We start from the raw sequence: 21,891 nt of genomic DNA, 5'->3' as shown, positions 1-21,891 counted from the left end.
AATGCAAATTAAAGCAATTCTGAGGTTCCATGTCCTGCTCATCAGACTGGCAAAGCTGACAAAAATGTTAAATGACAAATGTTGAAGGGGCCATATATAATGTGGAACAGCAACCTAGTCTAGCCATTCAGGAAGCAATATGGAACTAGCTCCCAACACTCACTAAACTGCACACCCTTTGATCCAGTGATAACACTACTAGGCCTAGGCCTCAGAGAAATCATTGAAAGAGGCAGAGGTCCCATACAGAAAAAATGTGTATAGCAGATTCTTGCTGTAGAGGCAAAGAAATGGAAACTAAGACACTACCTATCAACTGGGGGATGGTTGACCAGACAATGGTATGTGAAGGTGATGGAATAATATTGTGCTGTAAGAAATGAAGAAAGATGGTTTCAGAGAAACTAGGGAAGATGTGTATGGACTGATGACAAGTGAAGTCAGCAGAATCACATTGTAAAAACGAGTATTCTGAAGGACTTAAGAATTCAGATCAATACAACGATCAATCATGTGGGGACTGATGAAGAATGCCACCCACCCTCCTGACAAAAAGGCGGTGCCATCGAATGTGCAGCAGAATGAGAAGCACATTTTTGGACAATATTAAAATCTGGTTTTATTTGATGATACTTATTTATTACAAGTAATTTATTTCTCCCTCCAAAAAATAGGAGTAAGAAAAAAATGGAAGTCTTTATTAAAAATTTTCATTTAAAAAAAAAAGTACACTGCAGTTATACTTAACCTTGTGAGATACAAGATGTCATAAACAGACAAAAACAAAAAAGGATGCTGTACTCTACACCAGAGCCCTTCATACCAGTGTCAGAGACACTCTGAGCTGGAAAGGTTGGTGACTTGACCTGGTATGTCAATTCTCAAAATTTTATGAAATCAGATCAACCCAGAACTTTCAAAACATGGAGGCCCATCATCACACCCCATACCTTGCCAGTCCAGTGTATGAAAAAAGTTGTTTGTCTCAGTGTTGTTACTCTGTGGAGAGTCTGACTCTGTGAGCACACTTTCAGGGGACTGCTGGGAGGCTTCTGCCTCATACTGGGCTGTGGATCCAGGCTGTCTAGGAAGTTCAGGTTTGCCTATAATTTGTGAAATGGCAAACAAAACAAGGAAATACATTAGGCTACACGTTCTCTAAGGAAAGGGACTACCCATTTACCATATTATATATATATTTCAGCAGAACCCGTTATGGCAGTATGTATCTAAAATAGGCACCTAGGAAATAGCTTAGAGCGAAAGAATTATAAAACCTTAATAAAGGTTCAATTCAACTAGGGTTTTCACAACAGGAACCACCTGTTTTAAAAAAAAATCTAATAAATTAATATCTTGATTTATTAGAATAAAGTGGTACTTTCTTATAAAAAAAAAAACACCAAAAAACCCTCTATTGATTCCTTTACCATACATTCCCTTTATTCACTTAAAATATGATTCAGTGTAAAACTTTTTCAGGAATACCATTCCATTAAATATGAAATCCTTTAGTTGAACACACACAGACATACCTCTCTCTCTAAATCTTAAATCATGAATATGAAAATAGCATTGTTTAATCTGTAAGCTCATGAAAAAGCTTATTTTTTTGTAACCTATCTGGCAGTTGACTACAACAAACAACTTTTTAAAGCCTTTAAATAAAGGAGATAAAACTAGCAATATTTTGACTTTCTTCAATTGGATTAAAGAAACATGGTCACGTTCACTTTCCAGGAAGTTGAGCAAGACTAATGCAACATGGAAATAACCCCCCAATCATTGACATGGCAGTAGAACGGTTTTGTGGGAATGTAGAAGCTCTCAAGTAAAACAATGGAAATCACTTGACCCAGGAGATGGAAAACTGTTCACCTCTTCCTTCTACTCTTCCCCTGCCTCCCAGCTCAACTCCCAACAAGGTGACTGATTTGAAAATAAAATACGAATACTGATTTGTATAATTGTTTTCAACTTTTCTAAAAACTGATGCTGCTCTAGAGCTATGTTAGAACACATATTAAAAACATTATTTAATTTTTATGTAGTAGAGTATTTAAAAATTAACTAGATGATTATTTTACCACTTTTTTACATGAAAACGTAAGAGAATTTTTCTCAAACCAGTTTTTAATACAGTATATACATCTATTCTGAAAACAAAAGAGGGACGATGGAACAAATTTAATACAAAAAGTTATTCATCCCCATCAGTCCTAGTTATAGAAAAACCAGGTAGTCGAGACAGTGGCTGCTCCAAATCCCATTGTGGTTACTGCAGGGAAGGAGAGAATAAAATAGTCACAGATGAAAGATTATTCCTCTCTATTTGCTGTCTCTTCTAGATTCAAGGCCTAGTAAAAGTTTCCTTGAGGACCTATTCAGAAAGTTGCTGGACTATTTAGAAATAGACTGATTCCTGGAATAGACCCAAGCCCGACTAATCCCAAAATGACCTAACATCACCAGGGTCCTTTGTGCTAGATAGTCTGTTGGCAGGGAGAGGTCTGAGACTCTGAAATGGTCAACACTCCATAATATTTGCATGGGGTATGCTAATAAGTGGAAGAGCACAGTAAATGGATGAAGTCATACTTTGGAGGTTTCCTCATTAAAATATAAAAATAAAAACCCAACTGACTTAATGGAGAAAATTAATCAACGTGGTTATCTTTGTCAAGAAGATAAGCAATCAAAAATACAGTTCCTCGTGTGAGAAAATCAAGTATGTGTTGTTCATCATTTCAAGTAATTAGTTTTACCAAATTTAGACAAAATATCTTGCTGCTCCTCTCGGCTGGAGAACAGAATTTTTGGATTCAGTCCCTTCATATTTAAGTTATCCCATGGTGGAGTCTCAAGACTGGGCCTGTCTCTAGGTTCCACTTCTACTTCAAGATTCACTTGAAATAAGTCAGGGTATTTCTCTTGAATGTCACATGCATCCAAATCATACCTAAAAACACGAAGATAACAAGTACACAATCAAAATTTTAACATCAAGAAATTTGCCAACCATCTTAATAGCACACTTACACTCAACAAATCATTTAAATGAAGAATGTGTGTTCCAAATAAGAGAGAAACACTTGGCTGGGCTTCCCTTCTCTCCAGTTGGATCAGATATTACACTAGTTTCCATAAACTTAAAAAAAAATAAATGTAAATTTTTTCCTTTTTTAATCCTACATATTTTATTTCGTGTATTCAAAAGCATGAGTCTGAGAAGGGGGGTCTGTAGGCTGAATCACCAGACTGCCAAAGAGGATCGTGACAAAAAAAAGGTTAAGAACTCCCAATTGAGAAAATCACCCAATGGTACATGTGCATTCAAACTGCTTTCAAAAATGCAACTCTAAACAAATAAAGAGTTTGAAGCTGTACCCTAGAGAGAGAAAATGTGCCTCCCGTCAATGCAGGGGTAGGAAACTATGAATGTAAAATACTGCCAATGCTGTTAACCATACCTGATACATTGGAACGCAATGTCAGTTTTGCTGAACTCCCCCCCCCTTTGAAATTACTGTTATAAGGAATTGGGGGGGGGGGGGGGCCAGAGAGACAGCAGAAATGAAAACTATGTGAAAACAAAATAAATTAATGAAAACAACAATGGCAATGATAAAGGTGATGTCATCCAAGTATACATGGGTCTAAAAGTGCTATATCTGCCTAAGTGCCTAATCAAGACTACAGGGTTCTTTTTTTAATTTTAATTAGTTTTTTTTTTTAACTGAAATACACAATAGAAAAAAGAAGCATTAGGGCGGCTAGGTGGAGCAGTGAGGAAAGTGTTGGCCCCAGAGTCAGAAGGACCCTAGTTCAGTTCCAGCCTCAAACACTTAACACCCACGCAAAAAAAAACTAGCCTTGTAACCTTGGGCAAGTGACTTAACCCCAACTGCCTTCTAAAAGGAAAAAGAAAAAGAAAAAGAAGCATTACCATGTACACAGTAGAACCATAAGAGAGGATTCAAAATATACAGCAATAAATTTCCATTTCAAGAAACCCTATATAATAAGTCCTACATTGTGTTCAGAGCTCTCCATTTTTTCTTTGCTTCCTTGTGAGTTTTCTTTTGTTCTCCGCTGTGCTCTTTTTACTCTGTTTTATGCCCTTTTCCCCCCTCATCCCTAAGAAGGCTATAATTAAGCATGGAGACAGAGAGATAGATATACACACACATACATACATATATATATATATATATATACTTATATACACATACTTAAATATCTATAATCATACTTATATACAGACACATACATTCAAATGCCTCTATGTAAGACCGTACTATACTTCTCTGTCCTGTTTCTGAGGGTGGATCACATCTTCCTTCCTAAGTTCAAATCTTTCCTTATTTTTCTAAATCCACTAACTCATCATTTTTTACACCACAGTAATATTCCAACCTTATGTTGTCATTATTTTAAATAGTCTAAAACAATACTGATTAATATGGTTGACATAGTGTAGCTTGCCTATTTTCCTCTTTTGATTAATTTATTTTAGCTTTAACTTTGAGATCATGATTACTACCTGTTTTTTCCCTAATAAATTCTACTCCTGATCTTTATCTTATGTTTGTGTATATCTCTTATTTCCTATCCCTTCTGACTCCTCTACTTTACTTCTACCCAGTACCTTGCCCTCTTATTACTTAACCTACCCCAACAAAGATCCCTCCCTTATCCTCTCCTCCCCAACCTTTCCCCTTGAGCTCTTGTTTCTATCTGAATTTAGAAGACTTTTATAGTCTTCCAATATACATATATAGTTCCCTCTTTATGCCATTCCTATTAATCTAGAAACTCTTCTATACTCCCCTTTATCCTATTTCCTTCACCCTCTTATTTCTTTATAAATTAGAAGACTTTTATTCCCTTCTAAATGTATATACTGTTCTCTCTTTAATCCAGATCTAATATAAGGCTTCTTCTAAAAATCCCTCATCTCCCCCTCCCCCTTAGCCTTTTTATGAGAGAAAGATTGTTCCCTCTTTAATCCATTCCCTATGAGAGTTGGGCTCCAGAACTACCAGCCCTCCTCCCCCCATCTAATTCCTCTTTGTCAGTTCTTCCTCTCACATTTCATTTGTATAATTACTCTTTTTACCTTTTCCTAGACTGATATTACTTTTTAGAATCACAACATACTCAGCTCTACCCTGATCTTCTTTCAAACTATCCAATTACTAAATACAATCTTGAGACACAGTTTACATTTCCTCATATAAAAAGTAAACAGTCCATCCTTGTAATTAGTCTTTTATCATTCCATATGTCAAATTTCTTATTGAGTTTAGGTCTTTTTGCAATAAAATCCTAAGTCTGGCAGTTCTACTGCCTCACTTTGACCTGGCTTCCATGCTCTTTCATGAAGTCTGGATTCAGTCAAAGGGCCATACTTGAGGACCTAGAGGGCCACATGTGACCTTGAGACTGCAGGTTCCCCACACCTGTGGGTATAACTTGTGTAATTCTAACTGTGGTTCTGCCATATATGAATTGTTTTTTCCTTGTTTCTTTTAACATTTTCTCCTTGAGCTAGAGTTTTCAGAATTTAACTATGATATTCCTGTAGGTTTTCCTCATAAGCTCTCTTTCAGATGGTGATCAGTGGATTTTTTCTTCATTTCTACTTTCCCCTCTTGTTTTAACACTTCAGGACAATTTTCTTTAATTATTTCTTGTATTATTGTATCCAGATTCCTTTTTTTATTGTAATTTTCAGGTAGTCCAATTATTTTTTCTCTTCTTGATCTGTTCTCCAGATCAGCTGTTTTTCATATAAAATGTTTCGCATTCTCTTCTATTTGTTCATTCTTTATGTTTTATTTCTTGGTCTCTTACAACTTCATTGGCTTTCCCTTGCCCAATTCTAATTTTCAAGGAGTTGTTTTCTTCCTTAAGATTCAGGATGTCCTTTTCCAGGTAGTTGACTTTCTTTTCATAATCTTCTTGTTTTTCTTGGATTATTCCTTTTTTTTTTTAACTTTTCCTCAATATTTCTCATTTGATTTTTAAAGTCTTTATTTTTTTTAATTCTTCTATGAATGTTTTTTTCAGCAGGTGACCATTTGAAGTTATTCTCCTGGGAGAGGTTTTTTTTGCTTCAGGATCCTCCTCTGAAGATGAACCCCCCTGCCTTCTCTACTCCCATTCTATGGTTGTGTTCTTTCTCCTCTGCCTGCTCTTTTTTTTTTTTTATAGCAACTGTTATTGTAAACACCTCTAGTCCTAAAGTAGGAAGAATGGTGCCTCTGGCCTCACATCTTCCTTCAGTTCTCCCCTCTAGCCTCGAACCAAAACAAACCACCCTCCTGTAAGTGTCCATAGCCAGCAGCAGGGTATGTGCTGGCTCCTTCTCACCTGGGTCATGTCTCCACAGCGCAGCTGGGCCTGACATCTCTTATCAGCAAACTGAGGTTTCCTCATCTTCCCTTGCCCAGATACTGGGCTCTACACTGTCCAGGAGGTAAAAATTCCTGTAGCTGGGGCCAAGGCTAGCTCCCAATCCAGCAAGTGGGGCTCAATGCTAGCTGTTTCAGCTGAACTGGCCTGGGGGTGTTTACACTTCACAGGTTTTCTTCCAATCTTCTCTGGTTGTCAATCTGCCCCAACTCTTGTTTATTTTTACCACTCTAAATTTGCTATGAGACACTATTCTGTCTTGTTTGTAGGGGAAATCTGGAAAGTGTGGAATTTTCTAACCTATTCTGCCATCTTCCCAGAATCCTCTACTATAGGGGCTTTTTTATTTCCAATAATCAATGAGAAGACTGCACAAAGCTCAGGCTTCTGGCACTTTATTCCTGGATGAACACAACTGCCATGATGCCCAGGGCTCTCCCTCCTAGAAGCCCCCAAGTCATCAACAGGTTCAGAGGTATGAAGAAAGAATCCCTATGAATCTGGGACAAGGTCAGGAGATAAAGGGCACCTCATGGAAAGCTGCCAGGGTGTCATTGGCACAGTCTCCTCCCTCAGAACGGGGTATCAGTTGCTCAATCTCTGGCACTCTAGACAGGTTTGTTTCAGTTATTTTCTTTATTCAGCAGTGAGGCTCCCCTTTTTTCCTTCCTTCAGGTGCTTTCTCTTAATTCAGCCATTTCTTAAGGAAATTCTAAGTCTCTCCCAAAATGAGAGGACTCACTACAATATCTCTGGGGCAGACATGTCCAGCCGCAAGTTTGCATTTGTTTCAGGACACCTACTACTCTGGAGTGAAGATCATTAAAATAAAAAGAATGGCTGACATTTATATGGTGCTCTAGTTTAGCAAAAAGCTTTATGTATGTTCTAATTTGATCCTTACAACACCCCCATAAGGCATGTACTATACCTACTATTATATGCATTTTATAAATCTGGAAACTGAGGTCCTGACATGCCCATGGCCTCACAATGATGAATACAGCACAGCCAGAATTTAAATACTGACCTTCAGACTCTAAGTCTAGTGCTCTGGAAGAATAATTTTAACATATTTGCAAGCCTGAACATTGCAAGCCTGAACAAACTACCTAGGGAGTTTTCATCAAATGCTCAACTCTGAAATTTCCTTTATTTTTAAGTTTTACAGTCAACCAACTGTCAATTATCTTAGCCAATTTCCAGGAAGCTGAGTAAGAATAACGCAAAACTGAAATAGCCCCCATATCACTTGACTCTGGAATGCTTTTGTGGGAATTCAGAAGCTCTCAAGTAAAACAATGAAGATCAATAATGAACATTTGACCCAGAAGAAGCTGGAAAGCTACCCATCTGCTCCTTCTACTCCTCCCATACCTCTCAGCTTATTCTGATGAAGTGAAAAGTATAATCCACCAAAGCAAAGCACCAATATAGGAAGACCTGCCTTCCCTTAATCTGTTAATACTTCACACCTTTACTGGAAGAAGAGAGTTACTTAAGTATGCTCCTTTCAAAGATCTTTCCTGTTAACTCCTTCTGAGCAATACAATTTATGTGAAAGTGTGTTGAAAACCATAAAAATACAAGAAATTATGTTATAGAGCCAGGGATTGTAATGATGTCAATAAACCTGGGCAGAATAAGTGATAGGATCAATAGCAATTCCAAAGTGAGAATGCATGTAAAATACCAAAGCCAGAAGGGCCATGAGAGAGTCTCTAATCTTCACCCTTCATTTTACACATGAAGAAATCAACACCACTGGTTTCTCCTTGTGAACCACCCAAAAAAGTGATTCATAAGTAGAGAGTTGACAAGTTTTCTGTATAAGGCTCAAAGACCATATTATGAAATGCTTAAAATCCATTTATAAATCAGGAAGATGAGGCAGACAGAAACGTAAGAGAAAGAGAGAACAAAAGTGCAGAATGGAAGAAAGAAAAAAGATAGACAAACATAAATCAATTTGAAAGAGGAGGGAGACAAATGAAATTAAAGAGCCTCTGAATGTGGGGGAACTGATGGGCAAAGTTCCCAGGACGTTCACTCAGCTGCTGCAGTTTCAGAAGAAACTGGCATAAGATCCTCACCATCACTCATCCCAGGGGTGGAGACAGCCTTTCCCTTCCCTCTCCTCCTCCTACAGCCCCCATAGAGATTCCTTCTAGGACCAGCCCTCAGCCTCTGAGCCACAAAGGTAGCCAGATGTTTGTCCTCAGTCCACACAGATGATGAGGGAACAATGAAAGTCTTATGAGCAAGGTGCACCCATCAATGGGTCCCAAGAGTACCCAGGATATTAACATATAACAATCCAGTGCTACTCCTCCTTACGCTCTGCCACTGGTTGGCATAGGAATCAAAGCAGAGAATCAGCCTTAGAATGGCAAAGTTACAGGGACTTTCAAAATCATCAAGCCCAAATTCTTTACTTCGCAAGATGATCACCACGTCAAGATCAGAGCGTAACAAGCACCAGCCAAGAGGCTGTGTCGTGACAGCAGCAGCTCTAAGCCCTCTGGGAATCCTAAGGCATGGCAAATGGCCAGTGTGCTGGACTAAAAAACACCCAACACAGTGTATGGGCACTGCCCCTCGAGGGCCAGGAGTGCCTTCTGGAAGAAGAAGACAGTACAATATCTGCACACAAATCTTTATATGAGTGCTTGTCACAGATGCCCTTCCACCACTGCAATAATACAGAATAAGAGCAGGAACTTAGGACAGCTTAGAGACACACTAGTTACAGCAGAATGGCCGTGACTGGGTTTTATTTACTAAGGTAAGCACATTCTCTATATAAATGCCACAAAATGGTGGTAAAGAGTACTTTACAGCACTGTAAACGTCACCCAAGCATGTTTTGAACTTAAGACACAAAGGAGAGCTATTTGAGAATGTAAGGTCAACAGCAATCATATACAGTGCTTAAGGGATAAAATGCTTTATATACAGAATTTCATTTAGTAACTCAGAACTATGCTGAGGCAGATGCCACAGTTATTATCCCTATTTTAATAATGAGAAAAATGAGCCCCAGAGAAGTTGTGACTTGCCCAAGGTCACAGAGCTAGGAAGTGAAAGCCTGAGGATCTGAATCCATGTCTTTCAGCTTCATGTCTGATACTTTTGCCGCTATAGATCCCAATAGCTTGAAGGAGAAGGAATATCACATTTTAAAAAGTTGGATCCTAAACATCTAGCACAAATCCTTGCATGAAGTAGGTACCTGAAAACTTTAATTTATGAAATGAAAAATAGATCAGAATTTACTAGCTGAAATTTTCAACTGTATATCCCACATTTAAATATATGCTATTGAATTAAAAGAAAGGCATTGTTTTGGATTATAACTGTAATTTTATGGGTATAAGGTATTTCAAAATCCCCTAATCAATCAAATGAGCCTTCAGTAACTCCAGCCACAATGTACTTATGCTGAAATCCAGTTTTATCTGGCAGTTTGTCTTGTAAAAGTTCTTTTTTTATGCACATTATTGCTGCTTGTTCCTACTTTCCCACTATACAAATAAAAGAATACACGTAAACTGCTCTCTGCAAATCTTAATGTGAATGTGAGCTGTTATTAGTCTCTATTTTGCTAAGCCTCCCTAAACCTAAATATCTAGCTCAGCCTCTTTCTTTATTATCATTATAGTCTGAGCAGTTCTCTCCTCTGATTTCTGCACACAAGAGAAAATTAAGGTTTTGCAACTCTGAGGTCATCGAGGGCATCAATCTCACAACTTGCAGGTCACCCAAGGGGGCAACAACAGAAGACTTGACATTACAAGTGTTATATGCAGGGCAGGTTATTCATTTAAAAATGTAAAACAAAAAAGTACAAAAGTACAAAATGAATACCAACTGCAAGGGTAATGCAGATAACTTTAAAAGGAAAAGATGAAATTTTAAAAGAAAAAGAGATTAACAAAACTTCAGACTAAAAAAAGGTGAAAAGGGTCAACGTGAAAAAATAAGTAATAAAAATAGGAAATATAAGGGCTGAGAAATCCGGTATAAAAAATTCATCAGAAACATTAAACAGTCTATTCTAGTTTAGCTCTATCATTGGCTGGTAGAAGGAGCAAAGAATCTGAGTAGACTGGTAAAAGCTGAGGAAAGAATTGGCACAAGGAGTTCTCAGCTGTCAGTAATGGTTAACAATGAGATTATTCTGTCTGGACTACAACACAGATCCCATCATCTTGTGACTCTTAAGCAAATATACTTGACCAAAATCAACAATATACGGTTCTTAGTTTTCCTGTTAATTGTATGCTACTGTTATTTTACATTGCAAAGAAAAGGTCCTTGGAACTTTTAATTTCATTCATGTAATATTTTCAAAAATTTACTCCAGGGGTGGCTAGGTGGTGCAGTGAATAGAGCATCAGCCCTGGAGTTAGGAGGACCTGAGTTCAAATTTGGCCTCAGACACTTAACACAAAAACTAGCCATGTGACCTTGGGCAAGTCACTTAATCCCAATTGCCCTCCAGAAAGCAAAAAAAAAAAAAATTTACTCCATCCTAGTTTAGAAAGGCTACCTAACCTCACCCAGAACAAAATGATCCCCAAATCCACAATGTCCAACATTAACCTACTTGGCAAACTTCACAGTTGTAGCATTTCGGGGCACAAAGCCTGTGTGGAACTGAATCTGAAACATCTTCATTGAAGCCATCTGGGAATGACAAACAAAAATTGTTTATGTAGAACCTAATGAAAATAATCATATTCTCAGGCCAACAAGCTTCCATCCATTTTGCTTCTCTGCTGCAGCACTGCAGTTTTATAGTGGATGATGTGCAAGCTAAAATACTTTCATTTATACTATTTAACTTTGAAAAATAATTTTCACATTTTTTTCTAACATTCAATTAAAATTTACTTATAATTTCTGTCATGCATGTTTAAAAGGCAAAAGACCTCACAAGCAGAAAGCAGGACCAAGTTTGACAATTCCCACAGCACAGACTCATAAGAAATGCAAATATGGCATTTGCTACCAGGCAAACTTGGCAGAAAACACATGTAGAATTAGCATTCCAAATATGTGAACTGGTCATTCAATCAATGCCCAATAATTTGACCAAACCATCAATTTACTACCCATTCTCTGAGGGCCCAAAGAGTTCCTCAGGACACCCTTTAATGAGTTACTGGCCACTCTATTTTCCACTCTACCAAAGTGGGGCTACCCCACCACCTTACTTTCAGATCTATCTTTCCCATTGTCATTTTCAGTTCCTCTAACTACTAACAGAAATGAAAGGTGACTTTCATATTGCAGTCAATTTTAGTAAAAGAACAGTGAGTTTATTCCTGATTTGGATTCTACACAACTCTTGTGGCTTTACTTCACTAGCACTGGAAGAAATCCCTTTAGAAGTCAGTAAATACTAAGTGAAGTACTACTTGCTAACTCTAAATGATTATATATTGACATACACTAATGACCAGGAAACAAAGGAATTCAAAAATGCTGACTGATTCAGAACGTTAAAGTTTGTAAAAGGTGGTAAAGAGATCTCATTTGAGCCTTAAAACCCCCTTGTAAGGCAAGAACTACAAGTGTTACTCTCACTTTGGAGAGAGGCATTTATAAGGCTCTGAGAGACTGCCTTGATCAGAGACCATAACTGTCTGAAGATGGGCTTGAATCTAGATCTTCCTAGCTACCAGTCTAGCACTCTAGCCACTACGTCAACCTCTGTATTAGTAGTTCTAGCTCAGCATCTTTTAAAGCTGACCAATGCTATATGGTTCTTTTATATCCTGCCAACTATAAAACTTTCTGGGCCAAGGATTCATAATTATTCAGCTGTCCCCATGATTTAAAAGCATCTTCCTCCTTGATTATGCAATTTGTTACAAGGGTTTTGTTCTTTTAAATTTTTAAATAAAAAATGAAAGACTGTGCCACAAAGGACAGCCTGCAAGGCTGCAACAACCACCTCCATCGATGGCACCTCCAAATAGCTACAAGTACTTTAAGTGAGGGGAAGGTATGTACAGTCTTAAAAATCAACCATAATCCAACAAAAGCCTAATTCCACGAAAGTCTACCAGAAAATAAGAGGAATTTTATCCCAGCATACTTGGAGCTGCAGAAATGACCCAAGCATTCAGGTACCTGGGGGGCTTTTTACATTTAAAAATTTCAGACCTGGCTGGTATTGAAAAGGTCAAACACTAATAGACCTGCTCCAACTTCAGATTACTAAACTGTGCTATGTAAAGACACTAGGATTTATTCTATCAGTAACTCACAATTCTATAGTGCTTTAAGGATTACAAAGCTTTTTTCCTGTAATAAACTCCTATTTATCTAGCCTACAGTTTATCTGGATATGTTTGCTTGCTTTCTCCCCATTAGAATGTAAACTCCTAGAGAGCAAGGACTGTCCTTTACCTCTCTTTGAGCCTACAATATTTAGTACATAGTACATACTTAATAAATGCTTATTTGACTAAGAACACAGGGTTTGCCCTCAGGTAACTCACATTCTAACATAGCAGACAACATATAAAAAACTAGGTGGACAGGGGCGGCTATGGGCGCAGTGAATAGAGCACCAGCCCTGGAGTCAGGAGCACCTGAGTTCAAATCTGGCCTCAGACATTTAACACAAAAAAAACTAGCCATGTGACCTTGGGCAAGTCACTTAACCCCAACTGCCCTCTAAAAAGCAAAAAAAAAAAACAAAAAACCCTAGGTGGATATAAGATACATAGAGAACAGACTGAAGGCAGTCACTCTGGGAGGGGGGGAAAGCAATATTAAGAACTGGAAAAAAGAGAAAAGATTTCTGAGGAAAGTGGGATTTGATCTGTGTTGAGGAAAGTCAGAGATTAAAAGGTGACAGTGAGGGGTAAAGAATGGCAAAGGGAGGAGAGACTTAAGGCTGGGAAAACAATTAGGAAGCCAATACAACAGACCACACAAGAGGTGATGAGAGCCTAAATCTGGGTGGGGGCTGTGTAAATGGAGAGAAGGAGGCACATATGAGAGAGACTATGAAGATCAAAATGACACATTTTGGCAACAAACTGTAAGATGAGTTTGACTGAATAGGTGAAGAAGACGCCAGGTGAATGGGAGAATGGCAGTACCCTTGACAATTAAGGAGAAGTTCATGAAGAGAAGAGACAAGGATAATTAGTTCTGCTGGGGACAGAATATAAATGCCTACAAGACATCAAATTGAAAATATCCATAAAACAGTCTAGAACAAACAACACAGGAAAAAGATTAGGAAGAAAGATCAATCTAGCAATTATCTGCATGGGAATGATAATTAAACTCAGGGTAGCTAAGATGCCCAAGTAAGAGAGTACAGAACAGGGGTTCTTTTTCGTGGCATCCTCTCTTCCTCCTTCCCCCAGCACTCTGGTAAAACCTATGGACACCCTCTTAGAATAACACTTTTAAATGCATAACATAAAATTCACAGGATTACACAGCAAGCCAATTATACTAAAACAGTTATCAAAAATTGTTTTTAAAGTTCACAGAAAGGAGTGGAGATGTCTAAATGATGTGATATGCAGACTGTATGCTATCTTGGGGAAGAAGGAAGGGGGAAAATCTTATAAAAATGAATACTGAAAACTAAAAATTCATTTTAAAACAATAAAAATATAAAACTATAAAAAAATAATAAATGATGTGATATGAGCAAGAACGAAGAAGGAAGCAGTCTCAATTTTTTTTGTAAACTATGAGGCCAGATCCTCAGGCTGAACGGATGGGGAGAGAACAGCCATGGGTGGTTTGAGGAAAGGTCAAAAGGTATAGTAACTACAGTTGCCATGGGGAGTGGGAGAGCAACTCAACTGGGGAAATAAAGAATGTCTGCCTTGCTGCCAGAAAGACCCAGCTAAGACTGTCTAACATTTGTAAGGCACCGCAATTGCAGAGTTTTGTAATCTTCCTCAGGTCCCCACAGCAACACATGAAGAGAAGTGGAAGAAGCAGAGGCAGGGCAGGAGCAAGACTCCTATAATGTAAATGTAAATGTGACCAGGCACAGGATATGAGCGCAAGGTATCGGAGAGGAAAGGGACATGCAGAGCTGAGCTGGCTAATCAAGGGGTCAGAATGACTTCATTCCCAGGGAGTGTTCCATGAGCTACCCTAAAGCCCTACATTAGCATGGCCCAGCATTTAGTGATCCCATGGTATAGGCTTACTGCTTAGGACAGGGCCTTATACTTTTATACACTCAAAAATACAGGTTAAATGAACCAGAGAATACTGTGGTATTTTGACAATGGCTGATATAGAAATCTTCTAAGATGTGCTACCAGTACATAGAGAGCTGGGCAAGTCACTGAATCTAAGTGCCTCAACTTACTCATCTGTAAAAATGGGGGCAATAAAAGAACCTGCCTTTTAAGAGTTGTAGGGAGGATGAGAAAATATTTGTAAAGCACTTGGCAAACCTTAAAGCACTAGATACATAGCATTACTGTTGTTATTTCTATATAACCATTACCCTAATTTAGGCCCCATCACCTCCTGCCTGGACTACTACAATAACTTCTTAATTTGTTTTCCTACCTGAAATCATTCCCCTCTCCAAATCATTTATTTTATAAAAACCTGTCAAATTAATATTCTTAAGAGATAGAAATAATCATGTAACTTCCCTATTCAAAACTTTCAATGGCTTCCTATTGCATGTAGGATAAAATACAAACTCTTCACCCTGACCACAGTTCTCCACAAGCAGGCTGCCAACCTACCTTTACAGATTAATTTCCTATTTCTAGCCTCTTCATATATGTTTAAGCCAAAGTGGCCTCTACCTGCTTCCCAAAGATCTTGTCTCTGTCTGCAAAGGCCTTGGCTACACTCCCTTCTCCCCAGCCCCTATTAGAACTCTTACGTTCTTTCAGGGCTTACTTCAGGTACCATCACTTAAATGAAGCCTTTCCTGAACCACCCCCCAATTCTTAGTGTCTTTTCTTACTAAATTGTCTTGTATTTACTAAGCAGCATACATGAAGTAAGCTGAACTAGGGTACAATGTTTCATTTTCGTCTTGGTCTCCCTGGCACACGGTAGGCACAAAATAATTTTCAAACTGAATTGAATTCTCAGTATTCTCAAGTTACTTCATTTAGGTATATTTGGTCTCCCCAACTATATATTTATCTGTTTCTTTTTATTCTTTAAATAATGTCTGGCACAATGGATAGAGTGCTGGGCCTGAGGTGAGAAAGACATTCTGGCCTCAGACTCTTAATAGCTATGTGACCCTGGGCAAGTCACTTAACTCTTTTTGCTTCAGTTTTCTCTTCTGTAAAATGAACAGGAGAAGGAAATGACAAAGCACTCCAGTATCTTTGCCAAGAAAACCCTAAATGGGATAATGAAGTCAGACAAGACTGAAACAACAACTGATAGCAATGTCTAATAACACAGATATTCAGAACTCATATAACGATACAATTAAATTCTCTTAGAAGAGCTAGCCACTAGCTAACAAATACGATAGAAAAGGTGACTGATCAACATAAGACAAGTAGTAGAAAAGAGAAGGTCTCCTAAGTTATTACCTTAGCTTGCAATCTTCCTCCTAGTGTTGATCTTGCATGATAAATTACTATGAGTACATCACCTTGGACTGTTATACCCAATGGAATTACTGCTTTTCCATCCTCAATTTTAAAATCCCTAAATAACAGAAATACAGATGAATTATTTACATAAGCTTATTTTATATAAAAGTAAATACTTGCCATACTTAGGATCCCCATCTTGAAGTCAAACTTACAGTCGAACCAAAATAATCATACTCAAAGTTACAAGAAATGCATTTCCTAAAAATATTAAGATTTTCCTAAAATGAAAAATTCATAAAATCACAAGTTTCTTTAACTGATGGATTTTAATATTTTAGAAAGAAATTTTCCAGAAATATCTTCTTTTTTCTACAAGAAGTTGCTTTCCACAAAGTTTAAGTAGTCAATATGGATGAATGACTATAAAAATAGCAGTTGTTTACAAACTCTGAATTTCCTAACCCCTGACTAATTTCTGATTTCATTTCATCTTGCCTAACTATACCCTCTACAATCAAATCCCAGGGAGTTTTCTTTATTTAGATACACTACACTTCCATCAGAATGGTCTGTTCAACTTACAAATACTCAATGAGCATCAGACACAGAAGCAATCGTAATAACTAAGTGACAGGTGCCCCACCACAGAATTACCAACACATAAATGTTAACATAGGAAGTACAAGAGAGGTACTACTCTGAACTTACTTCATTTTATCATACTCCTGAGATGTAGTGGTCACTCGTTCATCTCCCACATAGACTTCACAAAAGGGTCTACAGCCATTTCTCTGCTTGCTGAACAAGGGCACTGGTGTCATCACAACTGCTTTAATAAGGATTGGTTTACTATGAGGGATAATGGGCTCTTCTGCCATCATGTCACACATGTACTCTATATACCTATAAAACCAAAGCACAACAAACATAGAGCCAACTTTGTGGACCACAGATACAAAGTTTAAAGAGCAAGGTGACTGCTCACTACAAGAGTCATTCAGCTCAAACTATACGCATAAAGATTCATTTAAGTAGTTACTTCAAGAATAAAGTTCCAATGTCATCATTTCAAACATGAGAGGAAAAAAAATATATCATCATTCTTGACTGAGAGACAGAGCCCGTGAGGCAAGAAAATCAATTCTACTACCAGAGACAACGTTAGTCCTGGATGGGTGATCACTGTCCTATGAAATGGAAGGCAAGTGGGGGAAGACACGGGCACACAGACAGACAGATAGGCAGTCTACAAGTGTTTTCTAATCCATAACCTATAACGGCTAAGAGAAGTGAACTTACTGACAAGCTGCGAGCAGCCAATATTCACTAAGTAGTTGTTATAGCTTTGGCGCTATGGGGGATGTAGTTAATATGGTCCCTACCTTGTAGGAACTCGAAGTCTAATTGGGAAAATAACACAAATACATATGAAAAATTATCTCATAACAAAAAGGCAGCATGTGCTAAATACAAAAAGAAACAAGGATAATGAGTGCTATAGGAGTTCAGAAGAGAGACCTCCCTTGGCTATACATAAATTAGAAATATTTTGTGAAGAATAAGGCTTATCAAGCTAATCAAATCACCTGAAATGTTGTCAAAGATTAAATGGAAGCTGACATTAGTATTTCTGCTCTAACAGGGCTTCTCATTCTCTCAGATGACATTCTGATCCACTAACTTGGAGCCAGAAAGACGTGGGTTTGAATCCTGTTTCAGACACTAGCTGTGTGACTCAACACATCACTTAACCTCCCAGAGTCATCAGTTTCTTCACCTGTAAATTGGAGACACTAACAGTATCTACCTTACAGCAGCTGTGATCAAATGTGAGAATATATACAAAGCACTTGGCAAACCTTAAAGTGTTAGTTAAATACTGGCTATTCTAATCAAAATCAGCAACAACAAAGTGCAAGAGTTGTATGTAGGTATAGAGTTTATACTCCCTATTTAAAAAAAAAAAACCTCAAACTCATAATCTTGTGGAAGTGAATGTTAAAAACCAAAAATAAATAAATAAGCAAAGATCTTAAAAAAATAAAAATTATACTTAACAAGTACAATATGTTTTAAAACTGGATTTTTCAAATTAAAATTATTTTGAAAAAGCCTCTTTAGTTTTAATTAATGCTATGCTAGAATTCAAGGGTGTTAGTTCAAGGTTCTATATCCAGATCATGCCTTAGCTCCATCTTCACAAAGTCCCCCTTGGGCCTGCTTACTCTCTCTTTCCATACCTCCTGCCCAGATACATACATATTCTAGAAAATGGAGTGGGGAGGGTGGGGGAAAGGAGTCATGTTTTTTCCAAGCACTGGCAAACATCTTTTTAGAATTTATCTGGACCTCACTTCCTCACGTGTAAAACAGAAATATACTTTTACTACTTATTTCACAGGGTTGTTACAAGGAAGGTATTAACTCCAGGGCCCCCATCCCTGTGCCCCATCACACATACACCCTGAAACAGACTATTCCTTCAAGGTTCAATTCAAATTGAGCTACCATAAAGTTTTCCCTAATGGTCCAACTTCTAAGTGATATCTCTCTCTATGAATCTCTCCAAACATTTATTTGGACCTCTCCAAATCATACCAGAACACTACTTCAGTCATCTGGGTATTTCTTTTACCCTTTCCATTCTGCACCCCTAGCCCCCAAAGGCTCTAAGTTTCTGGAGAGCTAGAATTGTGTACTGTTTAATTTCCATATATCAGAATACCATAAGTGCTTAGCATTTATTTGCTGATGCACTGGGAAAAAGCATTCTGATAATTATCATTTCTAATTATTCATATAGCCAACTTAGATGGGGTGCTATAAATAATTCACAACAGCCTATTCAATACCTCTAGTACATTTTCTTATTTATATTCTCAACATTTAAAGTTTGGATCAACCTAAGGAAAAAGACAAGATAAAAGCATATGTATCAAGTATCCATATTCCCAGTCATGTGCTAGGCACTAGGGGAGATACAAATTCTAGATAACAGATCATCTCAGATGGAGCTTACAACCTCATTAAGAATAGAAAGGTACAGAAAAAAAAAAGTAAAGCCCAAATGGAAAGAACAGGAGTAATAGCAGAGGTCCAGAAAGGTTTCATGTAGAAGGCAGCATTTCAGGCGTATTTTAAGGAGTGGATGGGGGTTAACCAGATGAAGAAGGATGGTGGTAAACAAAGGCAGGAAGGTAAGAAAATGCTAGATTTTGTTTGTTTTGTGGGGGCAATTTGTAGTTAATTTTGGCCAGAATATAGAGTATGTAGAGAGGAATAAAATAATAAAATTGGCACCAGATTATGGAGGGCTTTGAATGCCAGGTTAAGGAGTATGAATTTTACTCAGGGAATCAATAAAGATAAGAGTATGGGAATAACATGACTAGAACTATGCAAAAGAAAGATTAACCTTAATCAGTATCAAGCAGACTGCAAGAAGTAGAATATAGAAGCAGAAGGACCTCCTAAGATACTATTACAATAACTTAAGCTGATGGTGATGAAAGTCAGCACCAAGAGAGGAAAGACTACCTATGAAGGAGGAAGGTGGTCAGTAGTGTTCAGTGTAGCAGAAGAGACCAGGAGGACGAAGACAAGAAAGGCCACTGGATTTTATTAGGAAGTCACTGATGTCTTTGGCAAGAAATACCTGAATAGGGGAGGCTAGGTGGCACAGTGAATAGAGCACCGCCCCAGGAGTCAGGAGGACCTGGGTTCAAATCCAGCCTCAAACACTTAACACTTAACTAGCCATGTGACCTTGGGTAACTCACTTAACCCCAACAGCCCTGCCCTTCCCCCTCCAAAAAAAAAAATTTAGAAATGCCTGAATACAGTGATGGAACCAGGTTGCACAGTAGAGAGACCTGGATTTGGAGTCAGAGAGCTTGGGTTTGAACTCTGGTCTGCTGTCTATGAGAACTTTGGCAAATCACTTCAACATTCTGAGCTACAATTTCCTCATCTGGAGAATGAAGGGAATGAATAAGATCAGAGATATCAAACACATGGACCACAGACCCTGTGGGGCCTCCAAGTGTAGCCAAATCAGAATGAAAGGTAATTGGGAAATATTTAACAAAATAAATTAAAATACAATAAAACAGAGATAATGTCAATTTGTAGTTTTCTAAGTCAATGTGCTTACAGAGATCTGTTTCTATTGGTGCTTGACATCACTGGACTAGATGACCTCATTTCAGCTTTAAGCCTATGATACTATGATATAGGGGAGAGAAGTTGCAGAGGCTGAAACAGCAGACTTTGGTCACAGTAACAGAACATAATATGTGAAGAAACATGACTAAAAAAAGCATCCACTGTTATAAATATGGAAGACGGTAAAAATATTACCACAGACAGAAACTCTAAAAGTCAGGGAGAAGAGCAGGTTTAAGGGAAAGATGATGGGCTCACCTTTAGACATGCTGAGTCTAAAGTGTCATGAGAACATGACAGGAGAGATACTCTGTAAGCAGGTGATGATGCAGGCCTAGAGCTCAGAAAAGCAATCAGGGCTACAGAGATGGAAGTGTTACAGTGTCTTACTCACCCAAAGAATGGAATTTATGACCCACTAAACTTCCCACAACCAGAAATTTCAAAAACACTGGAAGACAATGGTCAATACCCAACAGGACAGAATGTCATCCATATATGGAGAGATAAACAAGTACTATGTCCTACAAAGTTCAAGGGACTTTTCTACTTAATGTTTTCACCGGTGCCCTTGAGAATTAAAGGCACTCCTAACCACTTCCAGTCAAAGAGATTTGATCAAGACTGGTGACAACGGCTGTGGAACTGCAAGTATGACAGGCCCCAAGAGTGATGAGAGGTAGTTTTTCTCACAAAATTTTTGATGTCTTGGTCACCACCATGACTACGAACTCCTACTTGATAAGACTACTTACACAAACCAGAAGCTGAACTTATAATATTCTGTGGCCAACTGAGTTTCTTTTATCTGATTACCTTAATGACTTCACATGCAGGAAAGAATGATACTCTGAAACAAGACTAGTGACAGACTTTTGGAACTTAATTCTCAAATTATCATTTTCTAGATTTTAAATACTCATTTGGAAGAAAAGCACATTAACGCCAAATCACCACTGGACTAATTATAATTAGGTGCATCAAACAAACATTTTCCATCCATCTTGAAAACAAGCTAAGTGCTAGGATCTGATGAGCATTTGTGTTACCCCAAGCACAGAAGCAACCCATCAAGGAAGCAAAGTTGAACTGTACCTTTTATGAGATGGCCAGATGCCAGGTGGGCAGCGTTTCATACTAAACATATAAACTGCAGCCTCAGCCGTGGTGAAAAGACGACAGAAACATAAAAAGGAGCAAACAACAACAGCTGATGCTGCTCTTCCATCCTAAAACAAATTATTAAAAACATTGTATTTATACTGTCAACTCAATTATTCAGAGTCATGATGCGGATAATGTGATACAAATAACTCATCCTCATACAGCAAAAGAAAGATAAAAATGATCTAGAATTACTCCAGTCATTTTTTATGCCCCTTTACTGATCTCCATGCCACATCAATAAAGAAAAACAGCATTTCCTCATCCCATTCCAAACACCACTCAAGCTTACCCATTCATTATAGTGTTTTATCAGTTTCCTTCCTTTGCCTACTACAGGTCTACAAGTATCTGAAAGACAGCTCTCTCTATGTTTAATAAAAAGCTGATGAGATTATCACTTTATCTTTGGCTTCTTTTGTAAGATTTTTAAAATTTCCCCCACTGTTTGTCTTAACACAAATATTAAAAAGTAGCCCAAAATCTGTTGATTCTGGCTTCAACTTAGTTCACCATCAGGTGCTTCAAAGAAGCAGCTTTCTATGCATCATGAAGACCAACAAGACAG

General features: G+C 37.9%; 1 protein-coding gene across 4 annotated transcripts in view; it reads right to left on the bottom strand.

Moving 5' to 3' along the window:
* The window catches only part of GAK (cyclin G associated kinase), a 133,003-nt gene that overhangs the window by 41,616 nt on the left and 69,496 nt on the right, over positions 1-21,891 (bottom strand). For all 4 annotated transcript variants that reach the window (XM_069072528.1, XM_069072534.1, XM_069072542.1 and 1 more), the window contains 6 exons: positions 21,255-21,388; positions 16,704-16,898; positions 15,990-16,107; positions 11,027-11,106; positions 2,766-2,959; positions 951-1,103 (listed from right to left, as the gene is read on the bottom strand). In XM_069072528.1, the coding sequence (XP_068928629.1) occupies positions 951-1,103; positions 2,766-2,959; positions 11,027-11,106; positions 15,990-16,107; positions 16,704-16,898; positions 21,255-21,388 (874 nt within the window). The remainder of the gene's footprint in view (positions 1-950; positions 1,104-2,765; positions 2,960-11,026; positions 11,107-15,989; positions 16,108-16,703; positions 16,899-21,254; positions 21,389-21,891) is intronic.

This window comes from Petaurus breviceps, unplaced genomic scaffold (assembly GCF_028583685.1).
Source record: "Petaurus breviceps papuanus isolate PSGF00001 unplaced genomic scaffold, PetGlider_PUasm1.0 140, whole genome shotgun sequence".
NCBI lineage: Eukaryota > Metazoa > Chordata > Mammalia > Diprotodontia > Petauridae > Petaurus > Petaurus breviceps.
The sequence above is the reverse complement of the archived record's forward strand: the minus strand, read 5'-3'. Positions and strand labels throughout refer to the sequence as shown.